At 50.4% G+C, this 20,393-nt stretch overlaps 1 protein-coding gene and 1 non-coding gene across 7 annotated transcripts in view; one reads left to right on the plus strand and one right to left on the minus strand.

The window, feature by feature from the left end:
- GAS7 (growth arrest specific 7) overlaps positions 1-20,393 on the minus strand; it is a 194,070-nt gene that overhangs the window by 89,878 nt on the left and 83,799 nt on the right. The window contains exons 1-2 of one of the 6 annotated variants that reach the window (XM_032432018.1): positions 17,831-17,920; positions 16,607-16,692 (exon numbers count right to left, since the gene is read on the minus strand). The exons of 1 other annotated variant lie outside the window; for it this stretch is intronic. Coding sequence is in view for 2 of the 5 variants with exons in the window: in XM_032432014.1 (XP_032287905.1) it covers positions 17,831-17,916 (86 nt within the window). In the remaining 3 variants the exon portion in view is untranslated. Of the gene's footprint in view, positions 1-1,650; positions 1,989-16,606; positions 16,693-16,941; positions 17,066-17,830; positions 17,998-20,393 lie in introns of those variants that run through there. 4 more of the 6 variants (XM_032432014.1, XM_032432015.1, XM_032432019.1 and 1 more) reach the window with 4 other exon arrangements.
- Positions 8,593-8,696, plus strand: LOC116649399. Its single transcript, XR_004302664.1, has one exon. It is a non-coding gene; the product is annotated as a U6 spliceosomal RNA (small nuclear RNA).

Below are 20,393 nucleotides of genomic sequence, written 5' to 3' on the forward strand. Positions count from 1 at the left end.
TGTCAGCCCCTTCCCTGTCATTCCTAGAGCCACACGCAGTTGAGCTTTATCTGCCCAGCGACCCCGGGCTTCTCTGTGTCCGAAGCTGGAACTCGCCCCACACCCAACACAGGCTTGTTCTTTTTGTTTGTTTAAGATTTTATTTATTTATTTGAGAGAGAGAGAGGGAAAGAGAGCACAAGCAGGGGGAGGGACTGAGACAGAGGGAGAAGCAGGGCACCCCGCTGAGCAGGGAGCCCGATTCGGGACTCGATCCCAGGACCCCGAGATCATGACCTGAGCCGAAGGCAGACGCTTCACCGACTGAGCCACCCAGGCGCCCCCCGCAACATAGGCTTGTTCTGAGCCTGCTAGAGATAAGCCGTTCACCACGCACGCACGCCAGGACCTGAACACACACTCCACCTCAGCTCGGGCACAGCATGCTTCCGTCTCTGCCAAGAGGCTCCCCTGGGCTCTCACCCTCGTCTGGGTCCAGCTTCTTTGCTGGTCCCTTCTTCTCTGTGAACCTCCCTGCTATGGCCCACAGCCAAGGCCAGACCCACCAGAACCCACCAGCGCTCCCCAGCACTCCATCAGAACGTGACTGATCGGTCTGGGTTCTTTACACACCATCTTTCCGCAAGTGTACCAGCCGCTGGGCTGTCCCCTGGGAGCTGGCTAGAAATGCAGAGTCCCAGGCTCTACCCGAGCACCCGGCTCTGTATTTTAAAAGTCCCTGGGCAATTCAGATGCGCTTTAACCTCCTAGAAGCCCTGCTGTGAACTTTCCAGGTGCCCCTGGGTGACGAGCACAGGCTCAGGCCTCCATCAGAAGCCACACCAAAATTAGAGATGCTGTCCGACCCCGTGGCTGGGAGACAGCGTCCTGGAAGAAGGCTACGTGCAGACACAGACGAGCCTTCCCATACGAACTGGACCCCCCCTCGGCTGTCCAGAGCCTCCAGAGAGTGGTCACTAGAGTCTTGGCTGATGGGAGGTCCCTCTTTCCAAGAAAGGGGGGGGTGGTCTAACTTCCAGAGGCAGGAAGGTGGGCACAATAAGGCTATCCCACCCTTAAGTCTCAAGAGAGCATCCATGCATGCCCCTTACCACAGCCCACCCCTGCCACCACCAAACTGGACAGAAGCACCCAGCCCAGCCTGGAACCACAGTATAGACACCAGGCTCCCTGGGCAGATCCTCGACTCCCCAGGGGAGCCCCCAACAGGCTTTCCCTTGTAGACGGTCCCAGCTAGAACCGGGCCACACAGACGGCAGGTGGGTAGACAGATAGAAGCCAAGCTTCAGATTTGGGAGAAGTGAGGGAGGCGAGATGTGGCCGCCAGTCCCCACAAGCCATGCTGCCACCATATGGTCACACACCTCCACGGAACTGCTGCCCAGGTAACCGGGAGCTGCCCCCCGCTCCCTCCACCAACAACCCCTTCTGACATCACATCTCATTCCTCCCCCCTTCTCAATCTCACACAAGTCCTCTTTTCTCCCAGCTCTTTATGCTTTACAGGAGCCCCCCTGCCCAGCACACTGGGCCCCCCAGGGCTTCTCAGAGAAGCTCCCCATCTCAGAGGTCCTCAGAACCGCTTTCTAAAATACCCAAGTTAGGTCAGAAACACGCAGAAAAAGCTGAGCCCATTGGATCGATTCTTACCATCAGAGAAGAGCTAGTCTTCCTCACGGGGCTGCCAGTAACTCAGAGGAGAGTCCTGGGCCCTGCATGGAGTCCCCAGACCCAGGGCCAGGCCCCTGCCAACTTCCTCTCCATGGCACCCTCTACGGGAAATGGGGCTGGTGCAAACAATCGTGCCAAGGGTCAGTGCCGGGGACACCCCAGAGGGCGTTCCTGCGGCTTTGCACGCTGCTCTTCTTTCACAAAGAACACCCTACATTGCACAGTTCCTTCCAAATCTGCCCCAGGTCCTGTGAGGAAATCAACGACGCATTCTGGACTTCCCAGTTGCGAAGTTTCTGGAGGCTTTTTTTTTTTTCCTTCACGCTCTCTTTTTCCCCTTTCTCAGCTAAAAAAAGTTGGCCGAGGTCACGACACACAATGGCCAAGCTTGTGTCACTGACCAGATGTCTCCCACCCCCAGGCCTGGGGACAAGAGCTCCTTTGTCCACTATATTTTAGGCGGGACTCCCTGGGCCTGCCCAAGCCCTGCTGGGGAATGTTCCGCCAACTTCTTCCCAACCCTAAGTCACAGCTCTGGCCTCGGCCCCAGCCCCAGCTGTGTGAACCCAAGGCCAGATAAAAACCAACCTACAAAGAATGGGGAATGCTCCCCCAAAGAACCATTGTGTTAGACCCATCCAGGGCTGAAAAGCCCCAGAAGGGCAAGACGAGGGTCCCCTGTCTTCGCTCTGCCCTCGCTGCCTCCAAACCTGGACAGACAGTGGGTGACTAGGGGGCGATGCCATGCATCTCAGAGGAAAAGGGCTTGAGGATCACAAAGCTGTCAGTTGCAAGTGGAGGAAGGACTGGACCCTGAGCTCAATATGGCACCCACCAACTAAATGAGTTCAGACCAGAGACTTGGATCCTGCGTGAATGTATCGAATCACTCCACTCAGACAGCTTTTTGGCGCAGCTGAAGGGTTAGCACTTCAAATCCACACATTTCTATGTCTGCTTTCAATGTAAACCTTTGTGATTTTAGGAAATGAGCCTTGATATCTTAGTAAACATGGCTTTCCCGAGGGACCGCAAAGTCTCGAGGTCCAGATGGGTTTCCTATAAATAGCATTCTCTCAAATGTATGGATGAACTGTGTATTTATGAAGAGGGTTCACTACCTACTAGCTGTGATACCTAGCATGGGGCCTCGAACCTTCCCCCATGCCAGGGGGAGGCATGTTGCCATTGGCCCTCTGAGTGCACGCCCCCTTCAGCAGACAAGCCCGTGGTTGACATTAGGATGCTGGCTGTGTGGCCTCAGTTTCCCCAAGACTGAACACCAAGTGGACCACAGTGAGCCAACTGAGCTGCAAGTGGAGGAAGGAGTGGACCCTGAGCTCAATATAAGGGAGTGTATTGGGAGTATAAAAGGGAGATGACTGGCAGTGCCTTTCTCAAAAGGTTGTTGGGAGGATTAAGGGGGGAAATCCACATAAACACTGAGCATAGAGCAAAGGGGACCAAAGTACCCAATAAAGGCAGTTGTTTTTGTGGCTGAAAGAGTAGGAGCTGAAGTTTCCCTAGACACACACAAAAAATGGGCAAAGGGCATTTCTCCCAAGAAGATATACAAATGGCCAATGGGCACGTGGAAAGGTGCTCCGTATCACTCATCACTAGGGAAAACACATTAAAACCCAAATGAGGAGTCACCTCCCACCCATGAGGATGGCCACTACCAACAAACAAATGAATAAAACCAGAAAGGTCAGAGAAGAACAGGCATTGGCGAGGATGCGGGCAAAGTGGAGCAGACGACATGGAAAACAATATGGCGGCTCCTCAAAAAGTTACACACAGAATTACCATAGGTCCAGCAATTCCACTTCTAGGTATACACCCAAAAGAACGGAAAAGTAGGGACTCAGCTATCTATACTGTTGTACTTTAGCATTCCTCGTGATGGCCAAAGAATTTAGAAACAAGCCAAGTGTGTCCATCCATGGATGAGCGGATAAACAAAATGTGGCGTGTATACAGCGGCATGGTGTTCAACCTTAGAAAGGAAATTCTGACCCAGACTACGGTGCAGATGAACCTAAAGACATTAGGCAAAACAAGATAACCCAGTCATGAAAAGGCAGATATTGTAGGATCCTACTTTAGGAGGGGCCTAGAATAGAATAAATTCAGAGACAAAAAAAAAAAAAAATAGAATGGCGATTGCCAAGGGCCAGGGGGAGATGGAGGGGAGGTGGGATGTGGTGTTAGTGTTTAATGGAGACAGAGTGAGTGTCTGTTAGCAAGATGACAGAGTCTGGAGGTAGATGGTGATGGTTGCACAACATTGTGAAGGCACTTGATGTCACAGATCTTGTAAACTTAAAAATGGTTAAAATGGTGTCATGTCTGTTTTAACACACACACACACACGTCCGGGACCCACAGAGATAGCTTAGATCAAGGGCCCCTGGCCAGTGTGACATAAGCCACACCATAAGATACCCAGGGATGGAATCTCCGGAGATGCGAAGCACGCACCCAGAGAGAAGTCTCCCCAGCCTGCTGGTGAAGCCGATAAGACAAGTCTGGGGCAGCTCAGATGGCTCACTGTGGTCCATCTGGTGTTCAATCTTGGGGAAACTGAGGCAGCACAGCCAGCATCCTAATGTCAACCACGGGCTTGTCTGCTGAGGGGGGCGTGCACTCAGAGGGCCAATGGCAACATGCCTCCCCCTGGACACATCAACTCCCACCTTTCTGGTCTTTTTCCTTCCACCCCCAGAGGCAGAGCTCATCTCTTCCTTCTCAAAGCCTGGGGTGGGCTGCTCGAGGGGCTCTACTTCCCCTCTCTGCTTGTCAGGTTCCGATCCGCTGCAGGGGGCGGGGGGGGGGGGGGGGGGGGCGGGGGGCGCGACAATGAGCTCTCTTGAGCTCTCACTCTGGGCCAGATGCCGTCCTAAGTGCGTCACATGCCTTGTGTCAATATAACTCACCCAACAAGCCAACGAGGAGGTTTCTAGTATCATCCCCGTTTAACAGAGGAGTAAACACAGGCTCCCACCCACAAGAAGGTAAATGCAAAACTCCATCTGCACCCGGACAGCCAAGACCTTCACCTTGGGTCCTTCAGGTTTCATGGAATTAAAATACCCATGGAAGCTCTCACAGCCCGTAACTTTTTGGTTTTATGGCAGCAAAGAGGGGAGAGTTTTAAGGCTATTCAGCCTTGGCACCACTCTGACACTGCACCACACTCATGAACAGACACAATCACAGACAATAACACACCCCTATGGGCAATACACAGAGATTGTCCTCACGGTTCCCGGGATGGCCTCCAGCCAACGGCAAGAGACCTTTCTGGGCCTTTATGAACCAGGAGGCTAATCTGCTCTGACCTGAGCTAAGCAGAACAAACCAGAGGCCCGCAAATGTTTTATCCTTTAGGATTCACCAACACGGATATCTCGGGGTGCGTAAAACTCATAAAGACATTCTCAGGGGTTTACGGTTTGGGGTGATCCCAGTGTCTCAAACCAGACGTCCCTTGAGTTTTGCTTTATGGATAGTCTTCTATCATTTGAGTTGGCTGCAAAAAAGCACAAATTGCTCTCCTTCTGGTCTCTGCAAATAGGTAGGTTCCTACACCAGGTGTCACGTGGACAAACGAAGGACAGTAGGAAACCCGTGATCCAAACACAAAAAAGACCAACAATCATTTCCATGGAGCTCCATTTTCCCCGGAGTTTCATGGAGTCCGATGCAGCCAACCTTCTTGCTATTATTCATTGTCTCGGTTGAGTTGAAAACTGTCAACCAAAAGAGGCCACGTTCTACAACCAAAGGAGAACCATGAGTCGTGTTGTCTTATAATGATAATTAATAAGAAAGACAGGGTATGGCGACGACTCGCTTTTTCTAAATGCTTCATAGTCGTGAAGGGAAAAATTATTCACCAGACTGTGCAATCTCGGGGGGGGGGGGGGGCAGGGTCTCAAAGACGCTCCCAACCCCCTCACAGGCAGCCCCTTGGCTATAGGATTAGTCAAGCAACTATGGTTACCAGCAACCTCTTCCCAAATGCTGTGGAAGACGCAGGCAAGTGTAACACCAAGGGACCTGGCTTCGACAATTTGGAAGATAAAGCACAGACACAAGGAAAAAAGCAGAAACAACTACACAAGGGAGTCTATCCTAAGTGCCAAGCGATAAGTCGGCAGACAGTAAGAGCTTTCAGAATCCAGAGAAGGGCAAGGTCATGTTCGGCTGGGGAGGTCAGAGAAGGCTTCTCAGAAGATAACAGCATTTGCCCGACAGCAGGGATGAAAAGGAAGGGCTTGACCAGAATGGAGGGACAGTAAGTGACAAGTAGAATAGGCCTCGGTGACTGAGCAGATGTGGGAGAAGTGGGAGGAAGTAAAAGGCGATCCTGAAGGGGACGAGAGAAGCTGGACCCAGTACTCAGGGAGATCCGGCGACGGTAGAAGCCAGTTTGGGGATATACGGTAGAGTTCACGGCCTCCATACTCAAGGTCCAAGTGCTTGATCAGGGTCAGGGTGCAGCAGGGCTGCGTGTGGCCCTTGACCCATGGGGCTGGGGTATCTGCCCGGAAATGGGGGTGCAATCCTACAGGTGGACTCAGTTTATGAAGAAAGAATGGAGAGCTGAGCCCCAAGACGTGCTCTCACTTTCCCCCTAACCCTCCTTGGACCCAATCCCTCCCTCCCATGAGCCCCCCAGGAGTGCCTGCAGCAAACCTTGTGCCCCTCTCCGAGACCCTCAAAGGCTTCCGTCCTTCTCCCCTCCAATGCAGCCCCATGCCTCATACTCGGGGGCTGGCTCCATGATGGGCAAGGAATGGACGCGAGTTCTGGGAATGAGTCACAGAAAGCAAAGAAGGACGGGATCGTAAGGATAGGTAGCGGTGTCCACGAGCGAGACGGAAAAAGACGCTCACCGATGACGGAGGGGATGCTCCCCCTGCCAATCCCAGAAAGAGGAGCAGGGGAGTGAGGTGGGCGTGGGAATCTGGTCCTGAGCATATGAGGAGTTGGGGAGCCTGAGGACACATGGGGACGGGAGGTAAGATACTGAGATAGTAGAGGGTGGAGAGAGAGGACAAGGCTGTGAATAGGCAATGGCTGGCCTGGGCCCATTGGGCCTATGGATGGCTCCTATGAGGGGCTTGACAGCTACCTTCTTGCCCTCAGCATGGGGGGGTCCGAGGCCCCCCATAAGGTTCCCATGTGTCCCTCTCCATAAAAGATTCCCAAGATCAAGTGGACATATCAGAAATGGCACCCGCCTTAACAGGCTCGGTTCCAGACCCAAGGGACGCCTCGGCTCAACATCTCCTAAACTCCAGCCATTCACGTTCCCCTGTCCCAACTCTGCCATTCGTATGCATCAGCTGTCCTATTATTTACCCGGAAATTTTTTTTTAACTCTCTTATAATGAGCTTGAATTTAGCCTGACCCTAAGCAGGAATAGCTATGAAACATGGATTTGGCGTGGTTGGTTGTCTTCCCTGTTACACACTTAAACAAACATAACTTAAAAACAGTCATCACAACACGGTCTACGAGGATCTTAACAATATCCTTAGTGGTAACTTCGGCCCACTTTAAGAAACACAGTTTCAGACTATGTGTAAAATTACCATAGAGGAGTGTGAAATGGTCTAGGGAGGGTTTCTTTTTGAAACCTAGAAAACCAAGCTCGAATTCTCCACTGACCACATACCCCTCACTGCAGGAGCGAGGTTGCCATCACCCGCTGGGAGGCCCAGGAGGGGAGTCAAGGGAGAAACAGAGGACCTTCCCACGGTGAGGGCCATGGGAGAGCCTTGGCTGCGAGGTGTGTGCATCACCAACCCTACAGGTAGGCAACTGTGAAGGGGATTCAACCTTCCCCCGCGAGCACACAGTGCCAAGACCAATGACACACGATTCATATTGCGTCCGACGGTACATGCAACGTCTACACGGGTGTTGCCTTGTTGGGAGAAGGAGGAAAGAGAGGGGCACGGGAAGGCGGGGAAAGGGTGAGGAAGCACCATGCTAAGGGCTCAAGGCAAGAGCACCTCTCAGAAGACAATGTCAGGAAACTGCTAGAAAGCAAGAAGTCCTCTTTGAAAGAGGAACAGAAAATTGCCATGGAAAAAGACGGCCAAAATAAGGACGACACAAAGAAAAAAAACAAAGGAGATAAGGATTATACCAAAATTGCTCACTTAAATCCACATTAGTGGTTACGGGTAAATAAAGATTTTTTAAAAAGTTAAATTAATAAAATGCAGGCTACACTTCAAAGGATCTCCCCAAACTGCAAAGGTTAAAAAAAAGGGGGGGGGGCAAGGAAATGAAAAAGTAATGCATGTTTAATTAGAAAAGACTGGACCGGGGCGCCTGGGTGGCTCAGTCGTTAAGCGTCTGCCTTTGGCTCTGGTCATGATCCCAGGGTCCTGGAATCGAGCCCCGCATCGGGCTCCCTGCTCAGCGGGAAGCCTGCTTCTCCCTCTCCCGCTCCCCCTGCTTGTGTTCCCTCTCTCGCTGTGTCTCTGTCAAATAAATAAATAAAATCTTTAAAAAAAGAAAAAAAAGACTGGACCATGTAGACGAAAATCAATAACCGACTGCAAAAATAACAAAAGAGAATTTTCAGAATCATGCCCACCAAGAGGCAAAGAGAAAGGCTGCCTGGGAAATCTGTTTTTCCTCAGACTTTTCTTCTGCTCCTGCTACGAGCACTTCCCACAGGAACCAAAGCTCCATAAGGCCGGGACTCACCAAGGGGCTGGCGTCAGCCCTCTGAAAGTGCTGGAAAGTGCTAGAAGACATATCCCACCCAAGTCAAAGCTCTGTGAGGTGTGGTCATGGTCTCATTCATCACTTGGGAGTTCAATAAGCATTTGCTGAAGGGTGGACCAAACTGAGCAGCAAGTATGAGTTTTTGTTCCAAACGTCTGAGATTTGTGCTCGCTTCGGCAGCACATATACTAAAATTGGAACGATACAGAGAAGATTAGCATGGTGCCGAACGTCTGAGATTCAAGACGTACACATCCAGCCAAGCTGTATTAATATTTCACATTGAAAGAGACAGAAAGGGCTCTCTAAGCATGCAGGTGAAGAAACCACCCATGTACTCTCCAGACACTGAGAGAGAGATGAGCATGAGGATAAGGACAATGGGGCATCGTCATATAAAAGCATTTCTTACACAGTGTAGATCCCCAGCTCAGAAATCCAGCCAATGGACTGTCCGGCTCGGGGGCAAAGCCCAGTGACCGGTGTCTCCCTCGGCCCTCCTCCTCTGCTTTGCATGCATCCTGGAATCAGGCTACCCGTGTCTCCTGCAACATCCTTCAGGGCCAGGACAGAGGAAGCCTCCAGCCATGTGTGGGGAGCACTGTTCACCAATGCTGTCTTTTCTGCCCAAGCATGGGCTGACACCAGGGGAGCTACTGGATCTTTGGCAGACCAATATCCCTGATGAACACGGATGCAAAAATTCTCACCAAAATACTAGCCAATAGGATCCAACAGTACATTAAAAGGATTATTCACCACGACCAAGTGGGATTTATTCCTGGGCTGCAAGGTTGGTTCAACATCCGCAAATCAATGTGATACAATACATTAATAAAAAAAAGAACAAGACCCATATGATACTCTTAATATATTGACGCAGAAAAAGCATTTGACAAAGTACAGCATCCTTTCTTGATTAAAACTCTTCAGAGTGTAGGGATAGAGGGTACATACTTCAGTATCATAAAAGCCATCTACGAAAAACCCACAGCGAATATCATTCTCAATGGAGAAAAACTGAGAACCTTCCCGCTAAGGTCAGGAACACAGCAGGGATGTCCACTCTGACCACTGCTATTCAACACAGTATTAGAAGTCCTAGCCACAGCAATCAGACAACAAAAAGAAATAAAAGGCATCCGATTCGGCAAAGAAGAAGTCAAACTCTCACTCTTTGCAGGTGATGTGATACCTTATGTGGAAAACCCCAAAGACTCCACCCCAAAACTGCTAGAACTCACAAAGGAATTCAGTAAAGTGTCAGGATGTAAAATCAATCCACAGAAATAAGTGGCATTCCTATACACCAACAAGAAGACAGAAAAAAGAGAAATTAAGGAGTGGATCCATTTACAATTGCACCCAAAACCATAAGATACCTAGGAATAAATCTAACCAAAAAGGCAAAGGATCTGTACTCAGAAAACTATAAAATACTCATGAAAGAAAATGAGGAAGACACAAAGAAATGGAAAAACGTTCCATGCTCATGGATTGGAAGAACAAATATTGTGAAGATGTCAATCCTACCTAGAGCAATCTACACATTTAATGCAATCCCTATCAAAATACCATCCACTTTTTTCAAAGAAATGGAACAAATAATCCTAAAATTTGTATGGAACCAGAAAAGACCCCGAATAGCCAGAGGAATGTTGAAAAAGAAAAGCAAAGCTGGCGGCATCACAATTCCAGACTTCCAGCTCTACTACAAAGCTGTCATCATCAGGACAGTATGGTATTGGCACAAAAACAGACACATCAATCAATGGAACAGAATAGAGAGCCCAGAAATGGACCCTCGACTCTATGGTCAACTAATCTTCGACAAAGCAGGAAAAGAATGTCCAGTGGAAAAAAAGTCTATTAGCTACTGGACCCTTGGGGACACTGCGCTGGGAGCATCACTAGACAAGTCTCTGTCACTCCTCCACCCAAGCCACCTGCGCTGTGTAGAGCACCATTCTGTTTGCTAAGGAACGGGAAGAATGACTTTTGCATATTTAAAACTCCCGTTGAATGAACCAAGCCTTCCCTCCTCCCCAGATCAGGAAAGACCAATCAGCCACCCAGCGGCCAATGCTTTTGTTCACCAAAACCCCCTTTCCTATCGCCTTCTAAGAGCTGCTCCCGCTTTAAGAACCAGAGTCCGCAGCACGGTGAAAAGGTGGAAAATGATGCGCCCCACACCCCTTCCCCCACCCCCGCCAATGAAACGCTGAGGGAACACAGGAAAATGTGAACGCAGGTCATCTTTGGATTCTGGGATTTCTCCGGCTGTTTTAATTGTTTTCATTTTATCACATTTAAAATGTTTATTTATTTTTAATTGTACAAATCAAAATTTTTCTTTTCTTTTTTTAAACGTGTTTATAAAATTACTTTTACAATCAGGAAAACACTGCCTTCCCCCAAAATCAGCATATCCAGTTCTAAAATATACCATATGATCCCAATTATGTAGACAAATATATACAGCCAAAAAAAAAAGAGGAGGGGGGAATGAAAAAAATCTGAAATATTTTTTTCTTATTTCTGTTTTTCTGTATTTTTCCATTTTCTATAATGAGCATATTAATTTTAATGCTTTTTTTGAGGAGAGAAGGGGCAGAGGGAGAGGGAGAGAGAGAGAATCTTAAGCCGGCTCCAAACGCAGTGCAGAGCCCGATGCGAGGCTTGAGCTCACAACCCCAAGATCATGACCTGAGCCAAAATCAAGAGTCAGATGCTTAACTGACTGAGCCACCCAGGTGCCCCAATTTTAATGCATTTTTTTAAAAAAAATATTTACTTTATTCCATTATGAACTGATGTATGAATACAGCCCTATTTAAAATATTTACAGAGTATTTGCTAATAAAATCCCCCTTGATATCTCCCTTCACAGTTGCCATTCTGTAAAATGAAGGGTTCATCATACTTTCTTTCAAATGATAAGGAGACTTGGGGGGTTTTATTTATAAGAAAATGAATTAAGATGAAATGGGCAATAGTAAGGAGCTTTCTGGTCCAGGGCAAGGCGGACACAAAAATTAGAGATGGAAGGGACCCCAGGGATCGTTTGATCCCATGCTACCATTTTACAGATTGGGAAACTGAACCCACAGACAGATGGGGACTGGATGCCAAGTCTCCCCCAGCCCAGCGCAGAGCCCCCTCCTTCTTGCTCTCTGGCCGCCCTAAATCTTGGTGCTGATGTTGCTGGCATGGCTAGAGGACTAGTTCTGGTCACACAGCCTGGCAAGAGCCAAAGCCCCACATAGGACGGCCCCCAAGCTGACCCCAACACTGCTCTGTGCAAGCCGACCTCCAGTGAGTCCAGCTCTCTGCTCAACCATGAGCCACTTCCCATCCGTTTGTGGCCAGTAAGGCCCCCCCTTCCCCCCGTGTAGGGAGGGGGCCCAGAGAGGAAACATCTGTGCACACAAGGGGAGTGAAGGGGAGTGAATAAACGCACTTGATTTTCCCTTTGGCAAATCCTCTTCGGCCTCTTTTTCCACTCATTGAAATGCAAAGCCCCATTCCAATGAGGAGGTCTGCAAGATTCCAGAAACTTCTAGAAACCACAATCCCCACTCCGCAACAGGGATTCCCAAAACAAGGTGCGCATGGATGTGTTGGGGCTGTGGGAAAGGATAAATAGCAGACACAACCCCCAGAAACCAGCCACAGGCATCCACTGGCTTGCCCCCAACCCCAGCTTCTAACCTTCAGCCAGGCACAGAGGAAGTTCATGTATGCCTTCCGCAGCTTTCCAGCTGTGTAACCTCAGGCAAGTCGCTTCAACCTCTTTTGAAACTCATCTTTTCTCTTTGCTGCATGCAAAAATGGAAATACCACCATCTCCTTCACAGAATTCTTGCAAAGATCTGAGGGCCAAAACCACAGGAGCAACTCCATACATGTTAGCTTTCCCCATACCTTCCCATCCCTGTTAAGTCACCGAGTAACCCTTGGGGAAAGTCGTCAACAACTCAGGTCACGGTGCTGAGTCACTCCCATGGCACCGACTGGGTTTTCCCAACAGCCGGGGCTCATCTGTGCCGATGGACACCTTCTACCATTCCTGACACAGACCAGGCTCATCGAAGGCGTGCGAGGAACAGCAGGTGAAATGGGATTCTTATGCTCAGCGGACAAGATTAGGGTCTAGAGGCCCACTGGAAGGGAACAGTAAAATCCAGGGAGCCCAGCACCTGCCATGTCTGCAGGGGCCACTTTTACATCTCGTAGCCTAGTTGACCCTCATGAGAACGCTGGAGAGAACTCTTCTTATTTTCCTTCCATAATCGAGTAAAAATGGGGGGTCGTCCCCAAGGTCTTAACGACTCACAAGACACAGAACCAGTCTGACCCTGGTGTCCTGGCTCCAAGAACAATGCAATTCCCCCGCTCAATGCAGGCCACCCCCAAAACACTCGAGGCTCCTCTGCGGTACCAAGAATCCTCTCTCCAAGGGCAAATACTCCAGGGAGAAGTTACGGTGAGTGAGGCCAAGACCGGCCAAGCCCCTAACTACCAGCTTCCCGTGGTAGAAGGTGGTGGCTGACTGCAGCGGGAGGCCTCGTGGGCTAACTGGAGGAAAAGGAGCTGGAGGAGGGAAGTGAAGGACTAAGATAAACATCCCCACAGAACAGAGCCCTGACCAGCAGCCGGGGTGGAATGACACCGGAGAGAGATACTGACTGAGCCCCACAAACTGAGTCACTGTGAGTAGCTTTCTGTGCATGCTGGCAGCCCCCCGTCCATCCACATGAGGAAGCAGAGGCAGCATGGAGGTTTGGCCTGCATTCAAAGCTCCAGCTGGGATGGGGGCCCGCCTTGCTTTGTCTGGTGGGCCTGGCGCCTCGCTTCTCGCTCTCCCCTAGGAGATGCAGCCCCACCTTCCCTCCCACGTGAGCTGGTCCACTCCTACTTTCACGGCTGCTCGTCTGCGTGGCCTACGATGAGTGGTCATCACTCCCCAAGAGCAAGCACAGTGTCCTACTCACATGTGTCCCCAGACACAGAAAACACACCCAGTGAACATATGTGGAATCAATGGAGATGCCCCCAAGTCTCTGAGTAGGATTTGTCAGTCCCCCCCTAGAAAGTGGGGGTCTTATCTTTCTGGGGTCACCTGGCCACCCATGTGAGGGGTACAGGAAGAGCAGGAGACAAAAAGGTAGAGGCAGGGGTGCCTGGGTGGCTCAGTTGGTTAAGTGTCTGACTCTTGATCTCAGCTCAGGTCTTGATCTCAGGGTCATGAGTTCAAGCCCCGCATTGGGCTCCACGAAGGGCGTGGAGCCTACTTCCATACTGAAATCCTGTCAGGGGTCCCCAAATCACAAATGAACCAGACAGGCTTGGGGAAGGGTCATCAGTAGCTTGGCTGGGTCTCTGAAACAAGCCTCTCATGGGCCTAGGGCCCTCCAAGTAAATACATTCAGGACAGACTCACTCTCTCTGTCACCTAAATTGTCCACAAACGTAACTGAAGTTTTTTAGCCAGAGAGAAAGTGGGTAGAGGCCAGAGGTGATCATCTATGACAAAACCAGTCTGAGCGACCAATGCTTGATGTGAAATGTACACATGTGGTGGGCTCTTACCCATACTTTTTAAAGAACTGGTATATTATTTTCACCCAAGGACTCCCAGCCCACGAATGCATAGTTACCTCTGATATGCTTGAGCAGCCAACCTGATCTCTCTTGACATCATTCAATCCACTGGCCTTGTCTGCTAGGGTCACACAACGCTTCTCCCATAAGAAGAGAGCCCAGTGACTATCTTTCTCTCTAGGACATTCAAAGGCACAGGGGTTTGCTCACTACTATTGCACCAGTGAGACCCACAGACAGAGGTGCTGAATAGCTGATGGCTGGATCAAAAGGGATTCTTAGGATGTGCTGGGATCCCACAAACAGAAATACTCCTCCAGCCCTCGAAGCATGGATGGGACTCTGCCAGGAGTGATGTGGGGTGAAATCCTCAACTCCTTTTCTTTGGCCAGGGATCCCCGTCTTTCCTCCCCTCTTGGTCTTCAAAGGATGGAACATGACAGTAACAGGTGTAGGCCCTCTATCCATGCTCTGAGCCACAGATACTCAGAACATTCCATCCAAAGGCAACAGAGCACACATTCTTCTCAACTGCACATAGAACATATTCCAGGAGAGATCAAATGTTAGGCCACAAAACAAGTCCCAAAAAATTCAAGAAGACAGAAATCCTATCAAGCATCCTATCCTACCACAATGGTATGAAACGAAAAATCAATTACAAGGAGAAAACTGGAAAAACTACAAAAACGTGGGGAAATGAAACAACATGCCTCTTCGTGACCAGTGGGTCATCGGAGAAATGAAGAAATCAAATAATGCCTAAAGACAAAACAAAAAACAAAAAACAAAAAAAACAGAAACACAACGTAACAAAACCCATGGGATGCAGCAAAAGCAGTTCTAAGAGGAAAATTCATAGTGATCCAGGCGTACCCGATAAACAAGAAAAATCACAATCTAATGTTAGGCCTAAAGGAACTAGAAAAAGAAGAACAAATGAAGCCTAAAGTTAGCAGAAGGAAAGAAATAACAAAGAACAGAGCAGAACTAACGGATAGATCTAGAGGAGTATCATGCTAAGTGGAATAAGGCAGAAGAAGAAAGACAAATACCACATGATTTCACTCATATGTGCAATCACAGATACAGAAGACCCATTGATGTTGACCAGAGGGGAAGAGAGCTTGGCGGGGGTGGGCACAAAATGGACAGAGGCCTGAGTCGTCTGGTGAGGGATAGACTTTTGGGGGTGATCACTTTGTAGCACAGACAGATGTTGAAGTACAACGTTGCACACCGACACTTATAAATGTTATATACCAATTTTACCCCAATGTAAAAAAAGGAATGATGGCCACTGTTCCATTATTGGTCTCAGTGCTGGTGAACAGAAGAGATGGGTGGGGGCTACAGCAAACTGGAAAACCTACCCCTCGGCATCAGCGTGTTGTTGCCCTGCAGGATGCCAAAGCTTGGCGTCACCAAAGCTACTCATTTTTTTTTTTTTTTTTGCAAGAGACGCTGGGTATCTTAATTTCTAATGTGAAATCTGATGATTTTTAGATGTTGGCAAACCGACTCAACAATTTTAAAATGAAACCATGGGCGAAAACGACAACAAAACCTCCCACGGTCCTGAACTCGATTCTAACCGGTGGCCACCAGTTTGCAGCTCCTCGAGAAATTGCTGGGTATCTGCATAAGCAGTTGTTTCGAGAGAGGGCTCCCTGGTTTTTAAAGAATTGAATACCACCATCCTAGACTAAGAGTATGAATTAGCTGCTGCCACCCTATGCTAACCATCCCTCCGTGGAGACCTCTTACCGCCAACACCACCTGCTGGTGCAGCTGAACTCCAGTGTCCAGGGATTCTAAGGGATGCAAATGTGTGGCCAACTTCCTCTCGCCCCAGAGCTTGGCACCCCGGCTTGGGTCTTCCCTTCCTCGGGGCAGTCGCTGCAAGAATCACAGTGTCCTTCTCAATCTGCCCACGGGGGGCTCTCCTCCTGACCTCAGACCCTGGGAAGAAGGGCTGCCACCTCCCCGTCCCCAGACCTCACACTTCCCAACTGCCCTGCCGTCCCCTCACGATGCGCACAGCACCACATCAGCGTCTCGAAATGATGCTTGCCCAGGGTTCCCCCTGAGAAGCCCTCCTTTCTCCTTCAGGCTTTTCCCTGGAAAGGAGATCCACAGCCTTCTCTCTGCAGGAGAAAATTCTGGCTCATTCAGGGAACCACCCAATGCCAGCAGTTCACCTAACTCTGTTTTTCAAAGTCTGACCCACAGTGAAAAGCGCATTTTACTTCACGACCCAATGTACACACACGCAAAGCACAGATTTCGTGTCGTGATGTGTTCCCTACGGCATTCAACGCATGCTGAGATTTTCCCATTTGACCTTTTAGGCTGATTAACACTGATCATATACACTGTGTGGCTCGAGACTCAGGGTTCCAAGAAACCCTGCTTTACCTCGTCCCGATCTCCTTTTGTGAGGATCCCCTCCCTGACCTCCCTCTGCATCAGAAATTCCTATAAAGGTTTCCTTCGCTTCACTTCCCTGGACCCACCCAGGCAGAGATAAATGCTCCCGATTCTCCCAGCCTCCGAGGACTGTGTACCACTCACGGGCGCTTAGAGTCCTCGGGTCTTCTCTTTTTCGAAAACAGGGTCCAAGTGTCTGGATCCAGTGCACTTAAAATCTCTGTCGAATGCTTGATGTCAAAGAAGAGGAAGCCCTGAGTGAGACTTTCCAATCATGATAAAATTGCACTGCATTTTGCTTCACACCACAAAACCCAATCTTTGCAGAACTCTGCTCCCGGCAGCATCCCCCTTCCCTGCCCCAGGGGGAGAAGGAGCTGTGTGGTTTCCAAACTGCTCTGTGCACAGATGCATCACATCCCCCTCAGGGCCCGAACACAGACCCCGACCGGTTCACGGGGGCCGTGACACTGACTTACCGCAACGGAGCTGGGGAAGAAAAGAGATTCTGTGCGCCCCGTGCTCAGGTGGGGAAACCGAGAGAATCTAACACAACTGTCGCATGGGAAGGGGCTGAATCCACACGAATCTGAGTTTCCCAGACTCCCACTTGCATGCACTTTCCAAAAGCCTTAAGTGGCTTCAGATGCTATTACATAATCCTGTGTTTGTTATCTACCCCCCAACTTGTGCCTCCCTCTCTACAGCCCCCATAGCTCTGGTGTGTACACCCAGGGCCGCCCCGACCCGACAGAATGCGCCCCCACAAGGCACAGATGTCCCAGTCAGAAGATCCCCGTGGACCTGGTTGCTGTCCCACTCTGTCCCTGACCGGCCGTGTGACATCTGGCAGAACACAGCACCTCTCTGGGCTTGTCCCTCACCTGGAGCCCGAGGGAGCGGACCCTGCTGATTCCCGAAAGCCCCTTCCAGGCTTTTCCTGAGTACTCTACCTGCACCATTTGGAACCCTGTGGCCCTGAGAAGGCGTGGCCACACTCAGGAATTAAGAAAAAAGCAAAACAGAAGAGGTGAAGATTCAGAAGAGGGCGCCCAGGTAAGTTGAAGGCAGCAAGAAAAACTCTCTTCCCATTGAGCTCACCACCTCAGATACCCTCCACCCCCTGCCCAAGTGGCTTGCGCTTTCCCAAGCCTTGGGGTCCCCATGTGACCCGGACTCAGTGAAGGAATGCCAAGGCAGACAGGTGGGCGAACAGAAGCATCAGCCCAGGTCACTCCATCGCAGAGCCAAGCACCTGCCCACAGAGGCTCTCCAGGGCAGGTGCCCCCCGCCCCCCGGCCGGGCCGGCCCCCTGGCTCTTGCCGGGCTCCAGTGAGCTTCGAGCACCTGCCCGGGGCTCCGACTCACCTCAGCCCTGCAGTCCCTCCTCTTGCAAAGCTGACACGCTGGTCATTTTCTGCCACCGTCTCTACATCCGCTGCTTTCCGTGGCATCAGCTAATTCACTGTGCAAAGCAGCATTTATATATAGAAAGTTGCAGCCACGCAGGTTAGCATTAAAATAGAGACTTGGCGTTGCCGTAGCAACCAAACAAATGATATTCAAAATGAAAGAGAACTATTCTGCAATCGGGAAAGCATGTCCACAGCCTTCCAGGGCAGTTCGCCCAGTCCCCTCGAGGGTGGGAGGGACGAGCTCCGGAGAAAGGGCCTTCCCCTTGGTGAACCTCCCTCCTTCCCATTAAGTCACCGGCTCTGGTTGCAGCTATGACCACAGCCCCCCCGCACGAGCCCCTTCCTAAAGGCAGCTCCTGCCTGGAGCGGCCCCAAGGCCAAGGCACCGAGGGAGTATGCTGATCTTGACCAGGTACCTCAATTTGCAAAAGCCCTGATGCTATCACCGAGGATGCTTCTGGAAACAAAGGTGGCTCCTGCCATGGCCTGCCACGGGCATGGAGTCAACAGACACAGTGAGTACATTTGGTCGGCTGCTTTGCCTGAGCCTCAGCCTAAAAATAAGAGGTGGGGGGCGGGGGGCTAAGGGATGGAGAAGCAGCCTAGTGCCTTCCACCTCTGTGATGCTAGGATGTGTGTCTTTCCTTCTGGGTCATCTCTTTGTTCTGCTTTCTTCTTGTTTCCCTAGTCCCTGGGCATGCGCCTTACTCGGCCACGCGGGCCCTGGATGTTGCTTGAGCTCCATTCACACTCAGAAGCTCCAGCTCCAGCTTCCTAGCTCCTGATCAACACAGCCACCACCCAGAATGTTCCCAGCCTTCAAGGCAAAAGGTCTGGGTCCAAGGAGCCACCAAGAGGCTGGGGGGCCTTGGACAACTCCGAGCCTTTCTGCGATTCATTCACACATTTTAAAATCAGCCCTGATCTAGAAGGACGAAACTTAATAAAAAGAATGCCAACCCCAAGTGTCGGCGAGGGCGCAGAGCCCCTGGAAATCCCGTACACTGCTGTGGGAATGCAAAACGGAGCAGCCCGTCTGGAGAGCAGCCTGGTGGTTTCCTAGAAAGTGGACATATACACTCACCATACGAGCCAACCATCCCTCTCCCAGGTATGTACCTGAGAGAATGGGGAAAAAATGTCCACACAAAGTCTTAGGCACGAATGTGCGTAGCAGCTGTGTTCACCATAACCCCACACTGGAAGCAACCAAAGACCATCCACAGGGGATGGAGAGCAAACCACGGTACATCCATGGGGGGGGGTCACAACTCCCAATACAAAGGAGCCAACTACGGATACAACTAAGTCACTTTGGTGACTTGGAGCATCTCACACGTGTGGAAGCCAGGCTCAAAAGGTTACATACCGTACGATCCTATTTACATGACGTGCTCAGAAAGACAACGCTATAGGGATGGATGGCTCATGGGGGGCGGGGGAGGGTTTGAGAGCAGAGGAGGAGCATGAGGGAGGTTCTTGGGGTGACGGAATTATTCTATATCCTGGTTGAGGGTGTGGTTACATGACTATATATATGTACCACTGTACACCCAAAAAAGTCCATCTTGGAGCGCCTGGGTGGCTCAGTCGGTTAAGCGTCTGCCTTCGGCTCAGGTCATGATCCCAGGGTCCTGGGGATCAAGTCCCACACTGGGCTCCCTGCTCAGCGCGGAGTCTGCTTCCCCTTCTTCCTCTGCCCTCCCTCCCCAACCCCCTCGTGCACGCACGCATGCTCTCTCTCTCTCAAATAAATAAATAAAATCTTAAAAAAAGAAAAAAGAAAAAAACAATTTTTCACCTTGGGGGGAAAAAAAAATCAGAGGATGGCACAGTCTCGTCGTAGCGGTGTTTGGATCAAACACGGGGTCCCCATGCATAAACTGTAGAGTTCCGAGAACTGTTCGTTATCAGTACCATTTTTCATTACAAAGACCCTCTTCTGGTCCTAGGCCCATGGTTCTCAACCTTGGACCAGCTGCCTCAGCCACACTGGGGAATTTTTTAGAAAGTACAAACCCTTGGGTCTCATCCTAGCCCTCCTGAACCAGAAACTCTGGGGTTAGGGTCCCACAGTCTGTTTTAACAAGGCCTCCTGGGCAGTGAATGTGACGCACCCTGAAATTTGGGAACCACCGGCCTCCATCTATGGGTTGGATCCAGCTAGGCCAGCCCATCACGGAATGGATCCATCCCTCCCTTCTGACCCGGCCCAGCTCCCGGGCCAGGACCGGAACCCACCTCGCCAGCCAGTCCGCTTCCCGCTCAACTCCTGGAGCGCATCTCAAATCAAAGGGCACCTCGTGCTTGTCCCAATGAACCCTGGACAAGCACGACTCCCTACTTACCCCAGAACAACAACTTCAAAGCCACCTGGCTTGGTTTCTGGTTCCCAAGGCACACAGATGACAGATCACAGAGAAGAAATCAGAACCATATGAATGTCACATTCAGCAAAATAAACAGAATCACAGCATCAGGGCTGGGTCCAGGGGGCTGCGTATTTGGCCCAGAGC

The sequence above is a fragment of the Phoca vitulina genome, unplaced genomic scaffold (assembly GCF_004348235.1).
Source record: "Phoca vitulina isolate PV1807 unplaced genomic scaffold, GSC_HSeal_1.0 scaffold47, whole genome shotgun sequence".
NCBI classification, from domain to species: Eukaryota; Metazoa; Chordata; class Mammalia; order Carnivora; family Phocidae; genus Phoca; species Phoca vitulina.